This window comes from Pygoscelis adeliae, unplaced genomic scaffold (assembly GCF_000699105.1).
Source record: "Pygoscelis adeliae isolate BGI_AS28 unplaced genomic scaffold, ASM69910v1 Scaffold216, whole genome shotgun sequence".
Classification (NCBI taxonomy): Eukaryota; Metazoa; Chordata; class Aves; order Sphenisciformes; family Spheniscidae; genus Pygoscelis; species Pygoscelis adeliae.
In genome coordinates, this window is record NW_008825073.1 from 2741302 (window position 1) to 2765661 (window position 24360).

General features: G+C 34.1%; 1 protein-coding gene across 1 annotated transcript in view; it reads left to right on the forward strand.

The window, feature by feature from the left end:
* Positions 1-24360, forward strand: part of CHM (choroideremia (Rab escort protein 1)) — a 73560-nt gene that overhangs the window by 46279 nt on the left and 2921 nt on the right. Inside the window, exons 9-14 of the mRNA XM_009326651.1 lie at positions 3465-3542; positions 9456-9560; positions 10454-10517; positions 11466-11562; positions 16133-16225; positions 19662-19828. Of these exons, the coding sequence (XP_009324926.1) occupies positions 3465-3542; positions 9456-9560; positions 10454-10517; positions 11466-11562; positions 16133-16225; positions 19662-19828 (604 nt within the window). The remainder of the gene's footprint in view (positions 1-3464; positions 3543-9455; positions 9561-10453; positions 10518-11465; positions 11563-16132; positions 16226-19661; positions 19829-24360) is intronic.

Consider the following 24360-nt stretch of genomic DNA (forward strand, 5'->3'; position numbering starts at 1 on the left):
TATATTTAAATAATTTTGGCAAGTTCTTCCTAATCATGTCATTTTTCATGCTAGGCTGTTTTAATAGCTAGTTTGGCTCTTTGTAATTGTTTAACACAACACAATCAAAATTCCTTTCCATTTTCATTTAAAAAGAGAAGTTTTCCACTGGCCTACAATGAAAACAGGTCATGCCCTCCTCCACTGGATAGCAGGCTACTCTTGAAAATAAGTAATTCACATTTTTGCTCAGCCAAGCAGCAAAGTTCTTTCAAAGCATGCTAGAAAAATAAAGTGCATATATCAAAAAGCCCTTGACTGTGGTTGAAGTCAAAGGAAAAACATAATTATAGTTTTTAACAAAGGAATCTTAGTTCTAGTTAGGTTAATAGTGCTATTCTTCTATACAACATATGAAATAAATTCATCTGAGTTGGTTTGAAAGATCCTAATACATGGTTTGTCAGGCAAGAAGCCATTGATTGCAGCATTAGAGATAATAAGCCCGTAGCTCAAGGCTCTGTAATAATTCTTCAGTGGATGCTTAACCTTTGTGTCATCTTCAACAATCTCCAGACAACCAAGGTTGGGATTCAACATGGTGTATGTTCTCCCTGCTTTTGCATGGGTAGAAGAGGTATTTCTAGGGAACTGGATCTTCTGATTCAGCCAGTAGTAAGCGATATTGCTGACATTTCCTTAGACTGCTACCTTTTGGAGTACAACTCAGAGATCTGAGTTGGTAACACACTTCAGCCGTTTGCTGTGCTGCGTCATTCATGCAGTTTAAAAGGTGTTGCGGTACTAACTGTCTTTGAACGGTCTAATATGACTTTTGAATGCCAATATGGATTCCATTTTAGGAAGTCAGGTTTGCAAAATGAAAGTTTGCTTTTCAAGTTCATCATCTATGAACAGATACCTAAAGCTCTTTAACTTAAAAACAACAACAAAATAACAAAAAAACAACAACAAAACAACAACAAACACCCCCCATCCAACAGTTTGTAAACCAGGAAAATCCTGGTATCATCCCAGAAATCCGGGAGAACTGTTCCACCAAACCAGCCTGCCTTTCTCATATTGATTGTTTGCTTTGGCTAGTCTGATGCCGAGCAAATGCTAGGCCGTATTAGAAATGTAGTTACACTAATCTGTTAAATGACAGTGTAAACTCTAGCAAAAGTTAAATAGAATTACACATTCTTATTTTAAATACAATACCTAGGCAGACTCTCTTAATGAAATGGCAGATGTAATTTCTAATTTTTATGCGTTCCCAGTTTCAGCTCTGTCCTTCCATCTGTGAGCTGAACATCAAATGGTTGGGTCATACTAAACCTCAGCTGAATAACAGGAACTCAGAAAACTCAAAGTCTCCTTCTCTGGCATGGTAAAATGGAACAGTGTGTCACTGTATTGAATGTGCTACAGACTGTTCTATGATTTACTCACATGAGGCTATTTACTTTTGAAAAATAGGGATCACAAGAACACAGGTGTATTTAACTTGTAGGACAAAGGAAGAATTGTCAAATGTCACGTGATAGCATTTGACAGTTGTCTCTGATAGAGCAGTTCGCTCTGAGAAAAGGATAGGCAGTCTATGTCAATATGCAAATTATTTGTCCATTCTTTCTCCAGCATACATGAGAAGAGGTCAGTGATAGCTGATTGATCTGAATGAACCACTGGAGATTCTTAAGTAAATAAATGAAAAAAAAAAAAACAACTACATTAAAGATTCCCAAGATAGATCAGACATTGCAAACAGTCCAAACCTGAAATTGGATTGTAAGGGATCAGACACACCTTCCCCATCTTTTTTCTTTACCTTTTTCCACTGAGTAATTTCCATGCTGACTGGCAATTTTAAAGAGAAGGATTGTTTCTTTTTTAACATAATTTGGAAAATATTTTTTTAAATGTTCTTACTGGTTTACCTTTTGTCACACCGCAAGTTCTAGAGAACTTCCTCCTCTGCATTTTGTATTATTATTATAGTAAGAATGTCCCTGAAATAATGCACTGTAAACAAAAACCTGAAGTTTACCTTAATTCACAGTTAATCATGAAGCTTTGTCCTTAAGAATTGCTAACTTTTATCCTGTTTCTGTAAGATTATGAATTTCTCTGCATTACAGTGCTCTCACAGAAAGTTTAAAGATTTTTTTTTTTTAATACATAGCAAAAAATATACTTGCTTGACAGCATTTTGAAGAATACGGGCCTATATTAAAATCTTTCAGGAGCTAGAATTTAAAAAAAGTTAAAACTAGTGATATCACAGTCATTCCAGTGTTAATGTGGGTCCAGTAAACATTTTAGGCATCACTTGCAGAAACTAAACTTTCATTTTTTTGTGAATTAATTTACCTTGTGTTGCATCAAATCAACAGAAAAGTAATCCCTGGAGATTAAGCCTGTTTTTTTGGCAGATACAGGAAGTTACGATGTAGGGATTAACTTGGGATCATGTTTATCACCAGACCAACTGAACAGACTTTGTGCATAGGACAGATTCATCTGGTGAAGAGTTTTGGTCAGAGATATCTTCAAGGGGGTGATAAAACAGCCTGGCTAGTGATGAAATTTTGCAGTGGGCTGACTTCACATAGAGTCCCTCATATTTAAATGTCATAATCTAGTTTCTTTAAATTCTGAGCCTCCTTAGAGTTTAAAAACAGATGAGTTGCGATATTGGCTTAATGTTTGGGTAGCATAATTTTCTTTGTTTTAGGTATTGGGTTTTGTTTGTAAGTGGGAGACTGCTAAATAGCTTAGTATATTTTAGCTTTTGAAAAACTGACCTGTGAAGCTGGTTCCTTTTTTCATTTAGGAAATTTTTCTACCATCAGTCCATGCACAGAATATCTTAAGCGACTATATCATAACATAGTGATTCCTCCAGGTTCTGCCTATTTGTAAGAGGTCATCTTTAGATTGTAAGAAATCTTCATTCTGTTGGGGCACTTCTCAGTGCCCTCAAAATTTGAGCTGCTTGTAGTTAGTGAAGTTCCCACGGTACATTTTGTAAGAGTAGAGAAATGACTTCTGAATCACACTTAGAATTCTAGTAGGAGGTTGGTATGGTTATCTTGTGTTCTTATATTTTTATGCTACACCATGGGCAATGTAGCGTGGCCAGAATATCAGTAGATATTCTATGCATCTTCAGTAAATAGGTGCTTTTCCATCCTGAATGACTGAAGATGATAACAGAGAATGAGTGCTCAAGCTAATGTAACAATTTAGAGGACTAAGATAAATGCTAACAAAAAAAAGAGTTAACATATCCTTTACAAAAGCTATATGACATGCTTTATTTTGATTGGTTTTTGATTGTCTGATTCAGAGATTAAGACGTGTCATTAAAAATGTACTACAATGTGCACAGTACTTTGCCTTGCTTATGACACACGCTCACGTTGATTACAATTAGTCGTGATAGGAGTAACCTTTATTTTTTCCTAATATGTTTCTAGGATGTGTGCTGTATTTGGTGGTATCTATTGTCTTCGCCATTCTGTGCAGTGCCTTGTAGTGGACAAAGAATCTGGACGGTAAGGGTAATATAAGTAACCTTCTGTTTATATACAAAATACAGATGAAAAATGTGTTAAGTCAATTTAAAAAAAATGATTCTTCAAAGATCCTCCTTGGTATTAATAACACATCAACCTTGATTAAAAGTAATTTGTGTATAGGTCCTCCAGAACAAGGAAAGTGGGTCTAGAATATAGAAACTAAATTAATTTCCCTGTGATATTACTACAGCTCCTGATCACCCAAGCTTGGAAGACAAATCATTTCAGCTGCCGGGGGGCTGGTGATGAGTGATGTTAGTTTTCCTTGTGGCCTTACCTACTCTAATTGATTTTCATCAGACGACAACAAAGCCCTCTGTTATTGCATTTTTAAAAATGGAGCTCACCTAAAGACTCATCAGATTAATCTTTGATGATAATGCATGTCACTCCAAGAGAAAAGACTTTAATGAGTTTTTAGGTAGATTGTTGTCATAAACTATGCTGCCCTCTTATCCTAGGATAAATTCTTCTACAACAGTATCAGGCCTGTGGGTGGGTTTAAAGTTGAGCTAAGAAAAATCAACCCGTAGTTTTTTTTCATAGTGGCATTTTTTGCACCTCTGTAAATTGTCATTATTTCTGTTATATACGTTATATCAGTTATTAGCCTAACTGCAGACTTTGGCTCTCTTAAGAGTCTGTTTTCAGCTTAGTTTCTGTAATTGAAGAGTTCAAAACGTGTAGGAAATTTTGAAAATTAAGCTAGAAAATATGTAGCAACATTTTATTAGGAAAATTAGTAGTTAAATGATTGGTGTAATGTTTTTACTTTCCCATTGCACTGCACGTTTGATTCTCTGAGCGTGGTGCTTGTAGGTAGATTTGTCATGACATGGTCAAGTAGCATCTGTTTTTCCTGAAATTCTATAAACAACAGATTTTATCTTTCTGCCCCTTCCTTAAGGTTCTGAAGTTCATTGCACAGTTTTAGACTTTAAGTTGCAAATGTGATAGTATTTCATCATGTATAGTGTTGTCTTAAGTGCATGATTCATATGCAAATGAAAGTATCCCCCTTTCATAAACTCTGTAGGTTTTTTTTTTTAACAGTAATATTTGAACTTTTACTATAGGGAGCTTTATTTTCCCATGATGTTTAAATAGTTAACTTGCTTTTTCAGAGGGACAAAACTCCTAGTTGTTAGCAACTTCCAAACACCACTCTATGGAGATCTTAACTGGTCAGTGGTGCTGGTTGTCCCAGTTTGCAGCTTCTTTTGCACATTCTGAAGACCTTTGAAATTAATGTTTTCTTTGTTAAGGTTGTATGTATTCTAAAAAAGGTGGAGTGCTGCTTTTCCTTTAACTGGCTTTTATGGTTTGGATCTAAGAAGTTCCTCAGGATTCCAGATAGGTTTCAAGTGTCTTTTTTAGGCTATTAGGCTGCTGTAGTTGTTCACTTGTGCCATTTTCACTTAAAACTGAAGGATAGATTTTTGAGGTGCAGAATTACTGAAATATTTTTACCAGACTTTCATTGTTCCAAAAACATTGATCTTTTAATAATGCCACTATCTGATGCTGAATATGAAGCAGCACAACAGATCCAGCTTTCCAAGTCTAGTCACCTGCCTTTTCTTTGGAGGTGCCTGCCTGCTTCTATTGTCTCTTTTTAGGGAAGGGAAGAGAAGGGAAGCGTCAGACTTCTTTGAGGTGATGAAAATAATGCAGCCTAGGTCAAAATATGTTTTTAAAAAAAGTATTTTCAGCAATGAAAATGATCATATAATGTTCCCTTTTTTACCTAATAATTTTAAAAAGTTTCAAATGTCCTCTTCACCGAGGCAAAAATGTCACTCAGAAAGCTGAGTTTCTTTGACCCAGGTATATGTTTTTATTCAGTTATATTGTTTTCTCTTTATTTTCTTTTCTGTCACCTGAATGCAATACTGCTTTTACTTGCTAAGTCTTTTCCTTAGAGTGTTACTTGGCAAGCTATCCAGTTTGTTGCTAAGATCATCACAACTTCCTTTCCCTTCTTTTTCTTTCTTCATGTTATCTCTTTCCTTACTGTGTGTTCCCTTCCTGCACCAGCTCTAATTTCCTCTTGACTTTGGGCTTCAGTGTTTTTGCCTAGTAAAAATCAGCTATCAAATTGTTAATGAGGGTATTTATGAGTTACTGAGCTTTTGAGTCAACAGGCCATTACTGGTAATTGGTAATAGACAAACTCGTGGTCACTACAGCTGTCGCTGGAGTTTCAGAGGCAGCTTACTTTGGTTACAAATAGGTTAAACTCACAACAGTAGAAATTTAGTCAAATTGTGCAGTATCCATTGATATTTTATAAGCATCTTCCATAGGTTTCCAGACTTCATCAAGATCTTAGTGCTGTTATTTTTTCACTATTTTTAACATTCTTACTTTAGTACATGTAAGGAAAATTTATACTTGCAGCTACAGCCTTGATTTTCTTCTCAAACTTTTTGTTGATAGTTTAGAGATTAATTTGAAGTCCCTAAATACCACCGAAGTTTATTCCAACTCCTTTCTAGACATGGCTAACATTCTCTCCAGCACAAGAAAAATAAAAACCCGTTCAATATCTAGTTGAATTGCCTTTTCACTTTTTCACTACTCATAACTATGTATTCAGAGAAGTAGATTTCATCCCTGACTGTACAATTATTTTTATCATGTTACTATAGTCCTTTTTATAGTTTATGAAAATAAGATTCAGGGAAGACAGTGTGAAAGTATAGAATAGTTCAGACATACCTATTTTAAGGTTTTGGTAATCCACTTGAAATTTTCTAATTTTTACATATTGTATCAGATTAGGTCTGCTCTTTTAATATATATGCAGAACATCTTGCGTTCTTGATAGAACTCTGATGCTCTGTTAGAAAATAAAAAACAGATCATATTCCTTAAGTTGAGGAAAAAGCACGTTGAATGTCTGCATGATAATTATTTTTCTTTTTGTTGTTTATTTTCTCCATGTTTATTGTAGGTCACTTTTTGGGTACATATGATAAAATTTAAAGTATTTTAGTTTACATGGTTTGCATTAATAATAATGGTAGGCATTTTATGTCGATCACGCTTTACATATGTTTCCAATTACATAATTCTGTCTCAAAAATGGAGAAGATGTGATAAATGGAAATTTATACATCTGTAATAAAAAGATATAGCAAACACATAGTAATTTACATATCTATCTTGAAATATTGCATACTGGCTTTGTCAGTGCTGGTAAGTCCATTTCAAGGATGTCGCCCTTAGTCCATTAGTTTGGATAATGAGCCCTATAAAGTACATTTATAACTCGTGGCACTGCAAGGAGATGGATTCTAATTTTCATCCTTTTATCTAGACACATTGAAAGAAGGTCAATGGAGGGTTCTGTATGATTCATTGTCCCAACACATATCAGACGACAGAGACCTGATAATGTCAGTGCATAAGTGTTTTCCATGTTTGGAAGCAGTACTTGAAAGAAATCTTCTCAGCATCATCCTTTGAAGTAAAGTGGAGACTGAAATTAAAAGCGCTATCTCTTTTTCTGTTTAAAATCTTATCAAACATACGACCCGATAGCTATTCCTGAACAAAGGAGAGGAAACAACACTTAGCAGGAAAATAAGAAGTGTGTAGTTGCTTTTGCTGGCTTTCAGTGATGCAACATGACATTTAATCAACCTTTCCCCTTCTATAATGTTTAGGGGGGTGGCAGGGGAAATTGTTTCATAAACAATAAGAAAGGTTATAATTAGAAATGAACTGTAACAGCTCGACTTCCTTGTTTATTTGCAGTATTCAAATGAGCACTTGAGAATGAAATCAGTTAGGTTAACATTAAGAAAAAACTTCTTAAAGTTGCAAGTGAAACACATGTTGAATAGAATATGATTGAAACTGTATGAAGAATACTACATGTTTAAAGTTAAACAATGCTTGTACCATTAGATTTTTAATTACTGTTTTCAGGTTATCTGTTGAATTTGCATATAGGTATATATGTAGGATTCAGATTCCTATGGAATCAGCATTTGAAGTTAATGTTATAAAAATGTGCTTAATTGTCATTAACCTCTTACATTTGTAAATAAGCATTGTGTGCACCCTTTTTCAATTCTCATTTCAGATGACAGAAGCAACTGGTTTACTAAAGCTAGTGGCAGCTGATTGCTATTACTTATTTAGGTTTGGTTCCTTATCTTCTCTAGTTTTATAGGTTGTTTTGATCACAGAAGCTAATGAGTAACTTGAAGTTACAGAAATGCTGTTTATTCATAAGGCATAACTTGCATGTCAGATATTTACTGATACAGGAATAATTTATACATTTATTTAATAATAAACACATTTAGATCTGTAAGGGTTCTCTGTTAGGCAACCTTTTGTTTCTTTTGATGTTTTCAAGTGCATGTGCGCGCGCGTGTGTGTAAATGTGTGTGAGAGAATTTACTGGTTTGAATCCTGTATATTAAATCAACTGAAACATTGAGTTGCTGATTTGGAAGAATTTAATTTAAAAAAGGTATGGTAACTTTCATACACTAAGCAAAAGTTAAGTAAAGGTAATTTGCTTTATTTCTTTATACAGTAAATGTTTTGATACTGTAGAAAAACTTAAAGTCTTGCTTTAGAAATCAGTATTGAGTCTTAAAGATCCTTAGGATATGGAAACAAGCTGTAAGGAAAGAAATTGTATTGCACGTATTTTGCTTGCACTTTAGATAGGAAAAGCATTCATTAAGGTAGGTGCTCTTTAAACCTGTAGGCGTTTCTAAAAATGTTTGCAACGTCTTAGTTTGAGGAAAATATGTACAATTAAATAGAACACAGATCATGGCATATAGGAATCAGCAGTAGAGGTTGTTTTTATTTAGTGCCTATATGTAGCCTCCTTTTTATTTGTCCATATATATGATTTGGTTTCATCTATGTTACATACAAGTCTGAAGTTTGTTCTTTCGTGGAGATTTTTCCCCATTAAAATCTGAAATTTGTATCCTGTTCTCATTTAAGCTCTCCGAATTGCTTCTTTCCTGTGGTTTGCATTTCTGTCCCATTTATAAGTGTTAGTCTGTTGTGTTACACTTGACTCTTGAAAATTTTTGTAGCACTGTCTCAACTTTTATTTATTCTCATTTTGTTTTGACCTGCTTGCATTCAGAATGATTTCTTTTTTGGGTCTTGGGTTTTCTTTTTTACTTTTTCAAGTATTGCCTGAGGCAGACGAATACATGTTTATGTTAGAATTTATATATATTCAAATACAAACAGGATCTATCAAGAACGTTTGTGTTGCTCTTAAAGCAATGTGACTTAGTTAATCCCTTTGTGTGTAACTTAGAGATAAATGATACATTTAGTCACTAATATAGAAGCTCAGAAAAGTTCTCTTGGAACAGTCTGATGCACACATTTCTCAGGGATTTTTCCTTACATCTTTTAAGTTGATTTGCTACTTAATTGGTCAAATATTATTGTTAAAATAAACTTGTCTTTGGTAAATGTTGCTGACGGGGGAAAAATAACACTGCAATAGGGTAGCACCTACAAAATAATTCACAGTATTACTTTTCCATGTATCGTGAGGTAAGAAATGTATGCCATTTTCATGTACAATCAAATGCCAGTGTCATTAGCTTATATTTAGTTTTCCCTATAAAGTGACCAATTTATTAATGTTCTGATATCATTATTTACAATGGCATTGCATGTAAAAAATTGTACATACCAGGTAGAATGTATAACTCTAGGATGTAGTTAGCAATTTCAGTTGAGTTGTTTTAAGGATTCACATGTTAAAGACGTGTAGCTAACTTATTGAAAGATATAAACAATGTGCTATATAACTCAATTTTGAAAACTTGCACATGATTTTGTTACCTTATATCTATATTTCTTATTTTGGTTTTTTTTTTTTAACAGATGCAAAGCTATTGTGGATCATTTTGGACAAAGAATAAGCGCGAACTATTTTATTGTGGAAGACAGTTACCTTTCAGAGAGCATATGCACAAATGTGTGTTACAGGTATGTAGTAAAACAGTAAACATAGTAAATTTCTTTAAATATTATTGTATAAAGTACCCTGCAAGTTAAACTTAAGAGATTATTGTCTCCTGCTTTATCTTTATCAGTACAGCTTAGTTCTGTGCATAGTTTTTCTCTTCTTCTATATACTTGAGGGCATACTGTATACTTTCTATGTTTAGATTTCTTAACTTGTCCTCTAAATCATATTTCCCTTTTCCTTATTAAAAAAATCCAACAGCTTTAAGTGCATTAGGGATTTCGTATTTGTTAAAAAGTGTTTGGAAGGTGGAGGTGCCTTTTGCTGTTCTCACTTTAAATTTGTTCAGGTTTAGAAAAGTATTAAAAGTCATTGTTTTCTCTGATTTTTGTTGTCCTTGCCAAAAGTATTGGACATATACTGCCTTTGCCTTCAAAATATTGCAGATGAGATATTAGCCAAACTGTAGTAGTAAGTGCAGTGCAGAAATAATCATAGGCAATGGAGGATTGGAAACCTCAATTCATGAACTCCACTCTAGTGTATTTCCCTTTAATCCCAAGTGTCCTATGCTGTTTGGAACACAAAAAGTCCTGTAACATGCTGCTTCTAATCTTGATTAAATAAACAAAACATTTTTTTAAAAATCAGTAGGATATTCAAGCTGTTTTATCTAACGTCAGTGGCTCATTTATTCAGCATCTATTCTGGTCATCGAAAATACTTCATTAGTGTTCCAGATATGGTCCTACTTCAGCAACAGGAAAAATATCCCACTAACAATGATTTTAATAAAGATTGTATGTCTAAATAGCCTTCCCACAGTATTATATTGGTATTGCCAAAACTATGAATCCAAATTGCTAATTTTTACAGTTTTGTGAAATGCCATAACTGTTTTATTTAATTGTAGGCAGATCTCCAGAGCAGTGCTCATTACAGATCAGTCTGTACTAAACACAGATTCAGAGCAGCAGGTATATATCAATTTTGTATCACTTATCTCTTTATGAATTGTATGTATTAATATTTAGTTGTTGGTAGGAGTTAATTCATGCTTCTGTTTCTGCTTGAATCCAGCTTTTTAGTCAGCTCTCTCTACCAATATTTGTTTAATTCATTAGTCTCTATAAAGCTATTAGGAATTCTATTTTGTTTTGTTTTAGTTCAATGACTTGGGTTTCCCTGTTTGGTTGGCACTATATTAATTAACAGAGTTTCTAAGCTGCTGTTTTCAAGGTAGTTCATTTTGCTTGCTTTTTAATAAACTGTTACCCTTAGTATTCTGTTGACTGTTAATTATCTTGTCTAAACTTTGTTCAAAGTTCTTTTCGGTTTTTTAACATTCACTTTTACTGTTCGAAGTTCTTATTGTACACTTTCAGATCCTTTATATGTTTCTGCTTCATCTGTCTTTGCAGACCTTAATTTTAAAGGATATTAATCTGCGTTAAGTGTTTCTTCTGTACGCTTCCTGTATTTTTACAGGTTAAATAAGATCTACAAAATAAGAACATATATGACAACAAAGTCTCTTCTTACTGGTCTTGCTACTAGCAGTCCTGCATAGAAGTACTCCAGTTATTCTCACCTAACAGTGCTCTGCCCAGTGTTCAAAAATGATTTTGCAGTCTTTTGCCAACAGTTTCTAAACTGTAATCCTTTTGGCAAGGGCTGTGATAGGAGGTTTTCTTTCTGTCGCACTGCTGCAGGCATTCCTAACAAAGGTAGCCTTACTAACTTAGGTAGAAATTCTTGAATGCTCAAATTCTGCAGGACTGATTGCACAAACTGTTACTAATAAACCAGAAAACAAAATTGTATAAATGTCTGCAGTTATTTTTCACCTTTACTCAGAATTACATTGGTTGCCTCATCCTCTATGTTACTCTGCTTTAACATAAGTTGTTCTTTCTACTTGATAGGTTTCCATTTTGACAGTGCCTCCAGTGGATCTAGGAAAACCAGCAGTTTGCGTCATTGAGTTGTGTTCCTCAACCATGACATGCATGAAGGACACTTGTAAGTACAGGGTATATGCAATCTTAACTACAGTTTTCCCTTTGACTCTCTCAACTCTGAAACAAAATTTAAAATACGTGAGTATCGTTCCTCTGCTGCACAATGACCAGGCTATTATCTGAGAAAACAGTGTGTACTCGGTTACTGTTAGCAGCAGACGAGAGAAATAGTCCATTGTCTTCATTCTATAGCAGTTGTGTGCTGTTTCATATGGCTTAGGAATCATACTACAAGATTCTTGTTGCATTCAATTTTTTTTAATTTACATGTGACAATTATTTATTTAAAATCTTACTGTGATTTTCTTGGTAATAAATTATATTACTATTTATTTCCAAACGGATCAAACATCAAATGTTCCCTTTAACACTTATGTGGCTAATAAGCTTGATAGTTGTAGTCTTATTAGTACTGGAACAGTATTCTGTTTACTGTGCAGTAATTATAAAGCAGCACCAACAAAGAGTTTTTTGTTATGACCGCTATATTTTTTTTAGATAAAAAGAAGCATTAGAATGTATAACACATTTTGTATGTTATGCGAGATTTTTAAGACAACTGAAGATTTAGTAGAATGGCAGATAAGGTTAGTGGAGGGCTCTAGCAGACTGTTTCTTCTCCACTGTAACTAGCTAAGATTGTGCAGTCTTCAAGTCAACATATTAAGATTTTTTTTAACTTAGAAATGTTTTCTTTGTAAAATTTTCTGCCAAAAATTTCTCTTACCACTATAATTAAAGGGCCAAAACCCACCCAAAGTATTCTCTCAAATAATTTCTGAAAAAAATCTGTAAGCAAAAAGGTGGGATCTTAGTTAACATCGATGCACGTTTGTTTTTTTTTTTCCTCCTTTCAGACTACCTTTAAAATTTAAAAGAATCTTTATGCCATAGGACTCTGTGGCCTCATAAAAAATGTTAAAAATTTTTTGTTTTCATAAGGATAGGTTCTCAGTACAAGCATCAAGTATATTTCAGTATTATTTCTAGCAGAATATTTTGGAGCCTGTGTTCTTGTTTCTGGTGCAGTTTCTGCTTTTTTCTTAATCAGCATATACTGAACAATTAATAGGTGTGTTAATAGACTTACTTTCACTAAATAAATCTACTTTCCTTCAGTAGATGAAAAAAATATTCCAAAGCACATGAATCATACTGGTAGTTTGTCATTAGTTTGTTTTTTTGAAAATGGACTACCTTAGCTGAACTATTAAATTGAAGTACTTGAAGTGTACTATATTTGGGGGCTTTTTATCTTCTGAAAGTTTTGGTGGAGGTGGCATTATGTCCCATTATGAGAGTTGGAGGGAAGGAGTTCATCGTGATATATTTGAGGTAAAATTATAAAAATTCCATGAAGAACTTTGTTATTGTTGTCTGCTGAAACAGATTCTTTAATTCTAAAAATATCTGAGAGATCACCTGTCTAGAAGGGACATCCCAGTATTTCCATTAACAGTTTTCTATGTACAGAGCTTTATGACTCTGTTGTTGGTATTTTATATGAACTTGAAATAGATGAGCAACAAAATGTTCTTATTGGGTATTTATTTTTCTTTCCAAATCCTTCTTCTGAATTCTGTTAAATAGATTACCAATTTGGGACACTATGGAAGATAAACAGAATTAGAGGTTACCTGACCTAATGCTTTTTAACAAAAAATAAGTAACTGTAATAATAACCAATTTATTTTACTGTTACCTAGGCTTGAACTCAGTTCTTTGCATATGAAAGAAGAGCGAACTAAATGATTAAATCATTCAAAGTTATATTTCCTGCTTAAACAATAATAAAAAAGATAAACCTGTAATTAAGACCTTAGTGCTATAAAGCATATTGTTGATATTTATCCTTTAAATAGCTGATTTACTTTATTTAAGGGTTCACAAAATATATATAGCAGGAAGCGAAACTGAAGAAGGAATGATGTTCAAGTAGATACAAATTACTAGTTTCAAGAGAGTTTCTGTGGTGCTGAAAAATTAAGGTTTCTGTTAATTACTTTTCTTCATAAATTCTTTTCATTTCAGAAGAGAAGGTACTACGTTCCTTAATGAAATTTGTCTTCGTGTATTGAAATAATGCAGTTGTATTTTAGGTATAGCTGAGTTCTAGTTATGGGACATATTTCATAATTTTTAAAAAAACTTTTACATCATTATCTGTAAATGGGTTTTAACCTGACTGATTTCTCCTTCAAACAATTATTTAAGATAAGTATACAAATACATCTACTCTTTGATCACATTGCATAAATGACAGGCACATAATCTGTATTGCCAGCTGAGTGGAACCAAACTCCTTCACTTGCCCTAAAAATTGAGACTGTAATGATGAAATCATGAACTAAACTCATCGTTCTTCGTGCTAGAAGAATTACTTGAAGACAAATGTTGGCAACCACTGTAACTAATGCAGTTATACCTGAGTAAATCAAATATAATCAAAATATATACTGATGACTGTGACTCGTAGCCATAACCTTAAAGATAATAAAAAAGATTTTATCGAAAGTAAATGATGTGAACTTTAGTGATTTATAGCTGGGTTGTTTTTTTAGGAAAGAAGGTTGTATTACAATGTTTGGGGTTGTAAACATTTAGTTAAGGTTACAGGGAGACTTTCATTATCACCACCTGTTTTCTTTTAATTTTTTTATTACATACTCCTTTTAGACAGAAGGTTTGGTTGCGGTTAAATAAAAAACGAATATTAATGTTTGAATATAATCTCCGTGTGTGCCATCTCAAAAAAGAGGAGCATGAAGGGTTAAATTTTCTGGTCCTCCTGGAGTCAGTGTCAAACTTCCTGTGGCATAACTGCAGCCAGGAAATCATTCAAGATATGTATGATGTACTTGTAAATAATGACACAAATATAGCAAGACTTCAGAGTGAAAAGAGAAAAATGTCATATGGATTTAAAATAATGTCATAGCTATACATTGCTATTAAGTTGATCAGAAATGTACAGTAATGAAGAAAAAATGAATCAGTTTAAACTTTGTACAAAGGTATGTTAAACTTCTTCATGATCCTCTGACAGATACTTCTCTGCTGATAAGTTTCCAGACAACCGTTCAGTAGCAAATGAGTCGGTTAAGGTGGTTTTATAAAAAACTTTAAGGTGAGGCTTTTCAATATCTGAATGAATGGATGTAAAATCAGGTGGGATAAAGCAGCAGAGTAACTGGTTCTGTATCTGAACAGAGACCAATGGAACAGAAAAGAGGTAAAGAGCTGCACCAAGTGATTATCTTTTCGAAGGAGTCAGCAACTTCACCAGTTTGCAAAACAGAACAAATAAAGGAATAGTATGTTCCGTGAGGAATCTGTTTAGCAACTTTATTTTCATGAAAACAAGTACATTAGCAAGAAATCTAAATATCAAATCTGCATTATTCCACCAAAACTGTGAATTTTCACAAATACAAAATTGGATTTAGTGACATTGATTTGCCCATGGTGTTAGGTGAATTTTGATTAATTATACAGTTCCACAAATGTGTTCTTCTGGTCAAAAATCTTTTCATGTTGTCTGTTTCTGATATGGGTTTGCTGTAGTCTGTGATTTGTTTCTGATGTGTACAGAGCACCTCTTGAAATCAAGTACTTGAAATCAGCTTTGCAAATCATCCGAAATCCTTACTGTCCCACCTAATCTAATTTCACCCTTACCCAAGCACAAAACTGTTGTTTCTCCCATTCTATAAGAAGGTGGATGAATAAAATGTTGTAGAGCTTTTTTGTTATGTTGTACCAAGGAATTGCATATGTCATAACTTACATCGCAGAACAGTTCTCTGATATTCAGCAGTGCTTATCTTCAAATTCTCTCGTTTGTCAAAACATGATGGTGTTCCCAGTGTTCTTCATTCTCCGTGTGGCTGTAAAGAAATAGTTAACTGCCAGCCCACTTGAGCTGTAACTTAAAACATGCATCTATTCACTTCATCTCCTATTTACTGTTTCGTACAATAAAAGAAATGGAAGTCTTGCTCAAACTTTTTACTTCAGTGAAGAAAGATAGCTTCCTACTTACTCCTGTACAGCCAGACTTAAACTGTGAGTAGCCAAATTTCCAAATTCCCACTCGCTCCCAATTTAGCTCTTAAAGGAGAGTGTTGATGAAAGTAGTGATATTTGCAGGTTTAGCATGTTGCTGAACTATTGGACTGTCAACACCGATAAGAATGTTCTTGGGGTTTCTGGAGGCCATTAATGGCAAATACAATGTGTCATCCAGATTCTTGCTGCTGCTTTTCCTGGTATCAATAGACACCTTTTCATAGAATGACATTCTCTCTGTCTGCACTGCTGATGTTAAATTATATTTCCTTCTTACCAACACATATGGAAGAGCGAGACAACTATGAGATGTATTAAGAAAATTTCTGTGTTGTGTATATACACTGTATTTCCGTAATACAGTACTTCTCTGGGTTAAAGGAATTGATTTATATGAAGAGCAGTGATTTCTAAAAGCCTGCTGTGCCTTTTAAAAATTGTAAATTGATATTTACATATCTGTGTATTGGTGATTGTAATTAGTTTGTGTTCTCTTTTAACAGATTTAGTCCATTTAACCTGTCCATCAACTAAAACTGCTAGGGAAGATTTAGAGCCTGTTGTACAGAAGTTATTCAATCTAAATACAGAAAAAGGTAAAAATAAATAAATTAAGTATTAAGAGATTATTTTGCAAAAATATAATTTACCCTTGTAACTAAAATATCTGTTACTGAACATCTGAATCTGTCATCAGAGTCAGCATATGGTGAGCTGCTATTTAGATATCAGCATCTCAAAGTAAAGGAATCTATTTTGAGAGTGAGATTGATTAGGCAGGTGTCAGGTTTTTTGTATTTCATGATCTAATGTTCCAAGTCTTCCTCAGCTGTGGTTTAACTTCAGTATACAAGGACCATGGCTATAAGTGTCCAAGACCTTTTTAATTTTTCACACTTTCTTTTTCATGGAAACATATTTGCTTCTCAGCATGTCTTTCAAAGGTGCAGTAGTGAAATGAAAAATTTGTGAATCTGGTTTTTTACACTGTCCTGTTTTTAGTGATTTCTGTCACTTGGGTATCCCTAACAAAAGTTATCAAACCCCAAAAGTTAGTGATCTGCTTTTCTCCTCCAGCTGCCAGATGTGCTCCAGCTGCCAGATGTGCTCAGTGCTATAAGCTTCTTAGTTTTCTTTTGCCTTCTCTTATTCTAAGACTGTTGCTCATCCTTTTGTTGTCTTCTTCAGGTGCTTCCTTGTTTGCTGTTTTTAGTTGAAATTCTCTGGATTCTGCTTTAAGCAGTGGAAGCATGAAGTTGTTATGCACTGCAGTGTTATCAGGAAGATAGATTTCCAGTAATTTCCAATAATGAACTATTTGGCCCTAAATTCAAGGAAACCTTGCCAGCTACTTTCAGGAACTTTGACCTTGAGATGGACAATTTCACAGTCCCAGAGGAAAGTAGCTGTTAACAAAGCAGTTGTTGCCTAGAAAGAAATTGTCCCTGAGATACTTGGAGCTAGTTCCACAGAAGTCTTTGAAATTTAATCCCCAGATCTTAAATTTAATCATATTTTTGGTAGATGCTCATAGAATAGGTAGTGTGCACATAGAAGATGTTCCTGTTTTCTAACCCTGGCAATGCATTTTTAAATATAATGTGCTCATACTTAAATACAGTAAATCATCGTTCTTCTATGAGAAAAAATACTAAGCTGTCAGTGGAAGTGTTTATGTTCGTATATACACAAGTTAAAGATGTGTAAGTATTTTATAATATTTATAATTGGTTTGCTTATAATATTTGCTGTTATGCTTCATTCTTGAAGCATTACATGAATTCAGGTAGAATTTTCTCCTGTTTAAAAAAAAAAAAAAAAGAAATGCAGTCTTTTACGTGGCCAGTCTTTCTTTTTCCTCTCAGGGCTCTGTAACCAAGAACAGTGTTTCATGAAGGGTTGAGTTCAACTTTTCACAAGTTTGTTTTTCTGCGTACTTTTCCATTTTTTTTTTTTCCTTCTACTTTCTAATGAAAAAGCAAATATCTTACTGTTTTTGTTAGACAACAAAGTGCTTTTAATAGGAAGTAAAGTATTAAATAATATGCATTTTCTTTCTTTTTTGCTTACAAGAAAGGCATCTTTGATGTCCCAAAGATGTAAATTTTTTACTAGGTTTGTAGTATAAGAGCCTTTACAAAACACATATGTAGAATACAACTAGGGTTTGTAAATAGAAAACTTTATTAGCTCGGAGAGCTGCAAACACTTTTCATGTTGATATTTGTTAATTTAAAGCCCACTAATTTCCAACTTTTAATATTTAACGTATATCTTAAATTTTCAAGACAGTGCCATGTGTTTCAAAGACTCAATTGCTGAAGAAAAGATTAGCTTGCAGTTTAGTGTCTTCTAATCATTTGGGGGGGGGGTAGCATTAATCTTAATGTTTAAAGTGATCCAGTTTTGAAATGATATATTGTTTAGAACCTGACCGAAATTCTTCTGTAGAAACTCTGTGATCATAGGGGTCCTCAGGTGCACTGAGGCACTGAAAAGCTAGTTTTCACTGACACATAGGCCTTTTTATCATCAGGATGAGGTAGTGGTCGTATTTTAATTAAAATGTCAGAACAAATACTGTTGGAGTTATTGAAAATGAATCACCAGATAAAGTGAGCACTGGGCCATGGCAGGTCAAAGAGGCAAAGTCACCTGGAGAAGAGGACTCCATTCATTTTCCTGCCTAAATGAGGAAGAAGTAACTTTTATGAGCAATGTGAACTTTTAAATATATTCAAGAGCATCTTGCCCTGTATTAAGGCTCAGACTTTCACAGGCTGATGAATTTAATTTATTTTTCAAACTGTTCAGTATGGATAGCACCTATTTTTTTTTTTAAATATTTGACAGTCATAAAAAGATACTGAAGGACTAGCATAGATTTATCTTTTTTTTTTTTTTTTTCTTCCCCTAATTCAACTGCTTTAAAATTCTGTTTTGAATGCCATTGTTATCTACAAGTTTCTTCCTTGGAAAGAAGTAAAACTCGCAAGGTCTTCTACAAGCTTCATTTATTTTACAGGAGGTAAAATACCAAAAAAGGAGACAGCAAATATGCCAAACAAATAGTATCTATTAAGCTAAGAATCTGTGTTGTGTATTCCTCCATTGCATTCTGCACTGTTAAAAAGTGACCTTCACCTTCCCAGAGGTTTTTCTGCCTATGTGCAGAGGGCTTACATGAATGTGCAAAGTAACTGCAAGAAGGTGCAGATGATGAACAAGCAAGATGTAGTTTATGATCATTTTGTATTCATAATGAGTATTGTAGCACAGTACAAGTCTTCAGTAAGCGTAGACAAATATAAATTAATCATTTATTTTCATTTAGCAGTATTTCCACACTTTAAAGATTCTACATACTGCATATCACACCTCTCAGAGTACTTCTGGGCTTTGGTAATTCTTTATCTGCAGTTAATTTGGGGGGAGGTATTCTCTGTGGATTTTTCTTTAAATTACTTTTATTTAAACCATGAGCATTAGTTAGTCTCCTTAGATTGGCTTGAAGATGCTCAATCTTAAAGCACACAAAGGTCTGTTATGAGAAGAGTTCCCATACAAAGATAAACTATTAAATGAGTGGGGAAAAAAGTATACGTCAAAAATATCTTTGCATATGGAATGCAATAGCTTCAAGCTGGCACAGCCCGTGGGGGACTTGTTCAGACCATCGTATGCTCATGGAGTTTATCCAGAGTAAACTAGATAAGATGAAGTGGAAAGGCGTTAAATTTAGACCAAGCTTCTTGGTAGTATGCTTTTAGGTGATAATTGGTTCTTATGTGGCATAGTGTGTACAGAATAAGTAGAGTTCACATAGCTATGGTTGTAAAGGAAAAGAAAAGTATGATGAAAGAGTACCTCAGAAAAGAATGGAAATCAAAATTAATTGACTTTTTAAAGGAAAAAAATTCACTTTATTACGGTAATTCCATATTAATAAATTGACTTTTAGTATGCTAGATTACTTATTTCCCATATTGCACGTGAACATTGATTACTGGAAACACTTTTTTTTCTTTTCAGAGTCTGAAAATGAAGAACTGGAAAAACCTAGAGTCCTCTGGGCAGTCTACTTCAACATGAGAGATTCTTCAGGAGTTGACAAAAATTTATATGATGGTTTACCCTCAAATGTTTATGTCTGTTCTGGACCAGACTCTGCTTTAGGAAATGACTGTGCTGTCAAACAGGTTGGGCAGATCATTTTTTTTGGTTGCAGAACTTTAATTTTAAAGACCTAAGGAAGTCCAATACAGTCTACTTTTGTCCTGGATTATTCTGCTTTGTGCTAGGTAACTAGTACTAATACAGCTATAAAACGTCACAGCTAGACATACAAAAAATCTTACTTAATGAGCAAAGTGAATGTCAGCGGGATTGAGAATGGAGGAAACTTGAGAAAAGGTCAGTTGATACAGTAACATTAGGAGTAGCAGATAGTTAATCTGAACAGGTAAAGGGAACCTAGAAGGCAGCAGTACCTGAAGATGATGATCTTGGTAGAATGGTTACTTGCTCTAATACTGTGGAAAGGAAAAACTGTCAAATAATTCAGAAATATAGATGATAACTCCCCAAAATATGTAGTCTGTCGCCTGTAAGGTTAAAGGGGAGATACAGTAGTAGAGGACAAATCAAAGGTCAGAAAAGCCTATCTACAGTTCAGGTTGGAAGGATCATCAAAGTAGTTTAATACCTGCAGGACATAGTCACAAACCTAAAACCTATTGGAAGAAAAACCCAGGATAATCACTAATCTGGTACATTAACCTGTCTCAGTTTATCTTCTCTTTGCCTTAGTATTACTGTATTAAAAAATTATGGTGTAATTGTGTCTCTGAAAGAATTGAGGGGAATTTCATGCTATTTGTGACCTTGAGATAGTATTTGGCACCAAATCACACTCAGTTCTGATTTTTAGTTCTCAGTATTTGGGTGTCTACATATCTAGTTCCTGCTAACTAGAATCCTGAACTGAGAACCACTTGCAACTTGCCTAGTAGTAGGCATACCATACCAGACCTCAATTTAAGACAAACTACTAGTGCTTTGAAATTGGAGGTGAAGAGTGAAAGGTCCCTAAACAAAACTAGGTAGGTGGAGAGATCGTGAAATAGCCACCTTCTGTGTTGGCAACAGGCAGAATGTGCAGGGACACCAGATCTTCAAGGGGAGGTATGTTAAAATTCACAAAGAACTTCATGTCATATCTCTCATTGTGCCTTCCCAACTACTATTGAGCAAAAGACAACAAGATCATGCGAATATGTAGATTATGACTTGTTCAACAAAAGACAACTACGGGAATGCTTCTCCTTTACTCTGCCATTCAGAGATCCACTTTGATAAGGAAGGTATAAATTCTTAGGCAAATCTACCACAGCAGTCACTGTGGTGTCAGGGTGCTTTCAGTGCTAAGGTGAGAACGCTTTTACATCTTTGTAGGATTAACTGGCACTAGTCATTTTTAAAGCTGGTTTTTTAATGGCCATGTTCAGAGAATGTGCATGCGGTCTTCTAACCATTTGCAGGATTTTTTTATGACTAAGTCATAAACCTCTTAAAAATAAGATTTTAAAGTGGAAAGGCTGACATAGCCTGAACTGTAGGGTCAGAACAGTATAATTAAGGGCTAATAGTATCCTTCATTTTGCTTTACAAGGCAATAATTTGCCTCCCAAGAGGATAAAGAACTGTAAAGACAAAAAATAATGCTAGACAATTACTATAGTAGCAGTTTAAAATTGTAAATGAGTTCTTTTCTAAATGAGATTTTTCAACTGTTATTTAAAACAATGCAAGTTAAAAGCTGTTTACACTTAAAAAACAGCCTATTTCTAATTCTAACAGCCACCTTTTCTAGCATTCAGCTTTGTCTTACCTTAAGAGCTCTTTTTCTTACCAATGAGTAATGGTATTATAGATCAAGCTGTGTTTTAAGTATTCTAGGTGCTGTAGTTAGCCTGTTGACCATCAGTGAGATAGATGATAAACAAGGAGATCTTGGAGGAAAAACAATCAAGAGCCTAAAACACTGCCTTTCAGAAAGAGTAGATAGAAGCTATGGGTTTTTTGAACCTGTTTTAAATTTTGAAACAAATGGTCACTAGTCAGTGAAAAATATTTTAGGGTAAACATGTTTATAATTAAAAGTCATAAGGAAAAATAAAAGTGAGGAGTGTACGTGAGAACCAAGTGAAGAATAGGCTGAAGGTAAAGCAGAGCTCGCAGTAAGAATACATCCTTCCCATCTAGCATGCAGGTACCTTCTAGACAAGTGGAGGAGGGAAATACATGTAAGTTGGTGTGCCTTCTACCCCCAAATCGCTTTCATCTTCCTAGCAATGGGATGGAAGCCTCCAAACATGAAATATTTACAAACTCATGGATCAGAACACTTAAAAAAACAAAAAACCACTGTGTGTATTAGTCTTGGAGATAGCTTGGAAAATTGAATCTAATTTCTCTAATCAATTCTGTGTTTACTGTTTTAATGATACTTCCCGTGATTTGTGTTTTCATTACCATTAGTATTACTAACTTTTATATGTCATGCTGTTTGATTGTATTGATGACACATTATTTAGAAGGCAAGACACCACAACTTTCACAGACAATTATCCGTCTACAGCTCACTATACAAATGACTTTGTTCTTGTTTTATTTTAAGTTAGTGTTAAATTCCTAATATAATACTGAATTAATTTTGATGTCTGCATTTACTTGTCCTGAGGATGGGCTGAATAACATGTAAAGTGCCATTTATGATTCCTTCAAATTCTGTATTTATGGATCAGGTAAAGCATCTGGCTTCCAGTTTTCTTTTTTTTCACTGCTACAACCTGACGTTACCATGTTCTAAAGTAGTATGTTCCCTGAAGTATTTCAGATTTGTGAGGCATCTTCATGTTCATAAGAGGAAGCACTAAAATTATCATGCCAATATTTGTCCTTTAACCTGTTTACATTTTTTTCTATATCTGGAAGGATTTCGGAGTTACTCAAGTGTGTCGTATTTCAAACTACTGTTAGTTTGGTAGTGTTCTCTGTAAAAGTTGCCATGAAAGCCCTTACAGCTTGTCTACGTGCCATCGAAGTGCGTAGCTGGGATACAGTAAAACAGTAAAAACCCATAGTTTTATTCAACTTCAAACAGTCAATAAATTAGAGTATCTATGCAAGTGCTTTACATGCTTATGTCTTAATGCTTCATTGAAACATACACATGTGAAAGCTGGTACCACTTAAATAGTTCCTTCAATATTTAGTAGTTACTAACTTAATCAGTTACAATAGGTATCAAAGTGTTATAATGAAGGAGCTGTTAAATTATTTTTGGTTATTCTGCATGACTTCAGCTGGATAAGGTTAACTTAAAAAATTGGTAGACCTGAAAGCGCTCTATACCATTAAATTGTTCAATTACAATCAATGTCATGATGTCCTACATAACATACTGAGAATTTCTTTCCGTTCAACCTCATAATTATTTGACCATTTTTGGAGTGGATACTCGCTGACTAATTGGAGACTGAATAATTGTTGAGAACTGTGCAGGAAATGTTTGTCTGCTCTAGTTTGTCATATATTTAGTGCAAAATATGACACTTTTCTTCAATATTCTATTAAATATAATAATAGTTCAAGTATATTTTTTTGAGTTTTAAGAACAAGTGCAGACTTGAAATAAGTCTTTCTCTTACCATCAAAAACTTAGTTTTGTAAAGTTTTTGTAGGATATTTGTACTCCCTTGCCCCCTAGACTTACTAGGCAAGTTTTTCAAATTACAAAACCATGTTTTTGAAGTAAAGAATATGAATTTTTTTGTATCTTTTTTCGTATACTAATATAAATAGTTTTAAACAGTTTTAAATGGGTATGGAAGAGTGAAATTTAGGAAGCAGAATGAAAAATTAAATTGAACTGAGAGTAGACAGGGTCATTTAAGCAGTTAATAATGGAGTCCTACATCCACGTGCTGGTGATACAAATCCACTGCTGGTGGGCAGTGAAGTTTATCACAGAAAGCTGTTTGGTACATGCTCAATGATGTATTAATCTGAAAACAATTCCCTCTTGTCCAGGAATCCACATCATGTAATCAGCCTTTGCAGTTGGCATTAACTGACCCTACTGTCAGCTTTTTCAGTGCAGTGTCTGGCAGCAGTATGAATATAAAGATTAAATGCATTCTTGCCTATGTGGGAGCTCTCATTGCAGGTCGTCTTTAGGGCAGAGTTTACTAAATAGACAAAATAGAGAGGCAATATTCCTTTGCCTTTTTAGAAACCCAAAACAGGACTGTGTTCTGCATCAGTTGTCTCTGTTTGCCTTAGAAGCTTAAGGACTTGGAAAAGAAAACCGTTATGGAAATGTGAAGTGCATGTTGATTCAGTAAATAAATTCCTGAGTGTCTCTAGCCTTTTTTTTTTTCCTTTTTTTTTTTTTTTAAGATAAGCTTATAGATAGGTTATTTGCACAAGAACATGTCAAACTATTTAACACTAGTTAACAAAGCTCCTTGCATTCCTGTGTTTTTTAAAAGATTTTTGGCCTCCTTTGTTTTTATAAAATGTCTGGGTTTCAAGAATTCTGAGATAGTATTATTTTGGTTCTTTTTCTCCCAGATTTTGTAGTTGTGTTCTGTATGTTGTAATAACAACTACCCTGATGTTATCAAGAACACGTTTCTTTTTAACATCTTTTATTGCAGTGGTCAAA